Source organism: Bactrocera neohumeralis, unplaced genomic scaffold (assembly GCF_024586455.1).
Source record: "Bactrocera neohumeralis isolate Rockhampton unplaced genomic scaffold, APGP_CSIRO_Bneo_wtdbg2-racon-allhic-juicebox.fasta_v2 cluster09, whole genome shotgun sequence".
NCBI classification, from domain to species: domain Eukaryota; kingdom Metazoa; phylum Arthropoda; class Insecta; order Diptera; family Tephritidae; genus Bactrocera; species Bactrocera neohumeralis.
Genome location: NW_026089622.1, coordinates 5,299,347 through 5,301,464, shown reverse-complemented (window position 1 = coordinate 5,301,464; position 2,118 = coordinate 5,299,347). Strand labels below are relative to the sequence as shown.

General features: G+C 30.6%; 1 protein-coding gene across 1 annotated transcript; it reads left to right on the top strand.

Moving 5' to 3' along the window:
• The first annotated feature begins 404 nt into the window (after positions 1-404).
• On the top strand, positions 405-1,163 carry LOC126763964 (uncharacterized). Its single transcript, XM_050481743.1, has 3 exons — positions 405-543; positions 601-793; positions 846-1,163. The coding sequence occupies exons 1-3, from the start codon at positions 527-529 to the stop codon at positions 1,035-1,037; spliced, it is 402 nt and encodes a 133-aa protein (XP_050337700.1). The 5' UTR covers positions 405-526; the 3' UTR covers positions 1,038-1,163.
• The last annotated feature ends 955 nt before the right edge of the window (positions 1,164-2,118 follow it).

Genomic DNA, 2,118 nt, shown 5'->3' with positions numbered 1-2,118 from the left:
GTCTTTTTACCTAAAACAAAGGAGTCAAATTAAGATGAATTGTAAATATAAGTATAATAACCCATCAAAAGTAATAGAAATGGATACCATCCATATTTACGTAATCAATGCAAAAAATAAAACCATTTATCATAACTGTAATTCCAACAACTTTACTATTAACGGTAATTATTTAATAGGATTTGAAAATTGTAATGCTCAAATTGATAACTTAGTCTATAGACATCGTAAGTCCCCTCACAATGAAATTATTACCAAACCCAGTTAAGGTTATTAATATTACAATCACAAAGAATTTAAGTATGGACGAAATACATTTTCAAAATATTAACACCCCTATTCTGTGCTTTTGACAAATTAATAAAATATTGACAATTAACTCAAATATTTAACAAGCGATATTTTGGTATTCTGTGGCAATCTTGATAAAAGTAAAAGCTTCAATTCGTAAAGCTTTCCCCACACGTATGGTGAAAAAATAATGTAAATAGAAAACAGCTGATTTCTATTCAAATTATTCGTTAAAATGGACAATTCTGCAACGTAAGTTTCCAAATTTTAATTATTAACAAAATTTATAATTTAACTTTTATTTTATAGTAAACCCAAGCACGATAGAGCTACGCACGAGCAGCTGGAGGCATATGTGTTGTTTTGCCAAGCACACCCAGAAATTAGTACGGGGAAAAATTGCCCAAAGACGCCTCAACGGATGAAGGAGTTGTGGCAACAGCTGGCAGAGCAACTTAATTCGTGCAGAGGACCAATACGAAGTGCTGCAAAATGGAAAGAGGTAACATTTTAGTTTATTTTTCGTTTATTTAATATATTGTGTTAATTAATAGACGTTAGGCGTTTGGAAAAGCCAACTGCGCACTCGAGCAAGGCGGTTGAAAATGAATCAAAGGCTCACAGGTGGAGGTCCAAGTTCCAAGCCGATGACGGACTTCGAAGAAATGGCTTTGTCGACATTTGGCTCGGCCGCTGTAGATGGGATGCAAAATGTGCAAAGCCTAGGTTTAACGCCAATTGAGTAAACAGATGAATGCGCAATTTCATCACCCACGGGTTGTCCTCACCAATTATGCAGTCAGGTAGATGCAAGCCCAAATCCCGAACACCATACAGCAAGTCCATCGTCACCATCTACGTAACGACCAAAACTTAATGATTTATTGTAATTTTAGTTCGAGAGAATCGTAACAGTTATTGTAATAAGAATAAAAAGCTTAAAGAAAATAGGAAAATGTTGTCGGCAACTTAAGTGTAACATAATATACAATGTTTATAAACATAATTTTTGTAGACATGTTTACATACATAATTTCTCCATCGCCTAAATTTAAAACTCTCCTGAGTTTAATACTTATTTTAAATAAATTAAATGAGATTTTTATGTTTTCCTTCAAATTTCAGTTGTCTTTTTATGTTTGAACTATGAACATTTTGTAAATTATTAAATCTAAACTTAGGTTCATTTTTATGTCGTAAAGATTTATAGTTTTTGATATATCCTTCTTTCCTATTATCCATAAATATTTCTCTATTTTTATTTCTTTTTTTAAGATAATTTGTTTTAAATTTTAAAATATTTTCATAAATAATTTTTTTATTACAATTCCCATATTCAACATCGATTGGTTTATATCTTGTAACAGAATGATAGCTATTATTATAAAATTCTACAGCCTTACTCATTTTATCTTTTATGCTTAATTCTTTGTTTGCAATATACAAAATTCTTATTTTTTCCGTTAATGTACTATGGAGTCGCTCAATGTCACTATTGCCTGTGTGGTTATTTGGCTTAACAAAATGTAAATCTATGTTTTCGGTTTTAAGAAAATCTTTTATATTAACGCTTTTGAACTCATTATCAGTTATAATTTTATAAAAATTTCCTCTTTGGGATTTGTAATGTCGTAATTTTTCGATTATCGTTTGATTATTACGATCTTCCAGATAAAAAGCTGTTGCAAATTTCGAAAAACGGTCTATAAAGGTTAAGAAATTGCATTTGGAATTTGTATACACATCCATATGTACTATTTGCTTTGTGTCCGTCGGAATATCTGTAAATTTAAAGTTTTCTTTAATAGGGTTGCGATCGTATTTACA

Excerpts from the sequence above, each read along its gene's own strand:
- LOC126763964 (XM_050481743.1), top strand. Across the intron at positions 794-845 it reads GTGCTGCAAAATGGAAAGAG|ACGTTAGGCGTTTGGAAAAG; the intron begins GTAACATTTTAG and ends GTTAATTAATAG.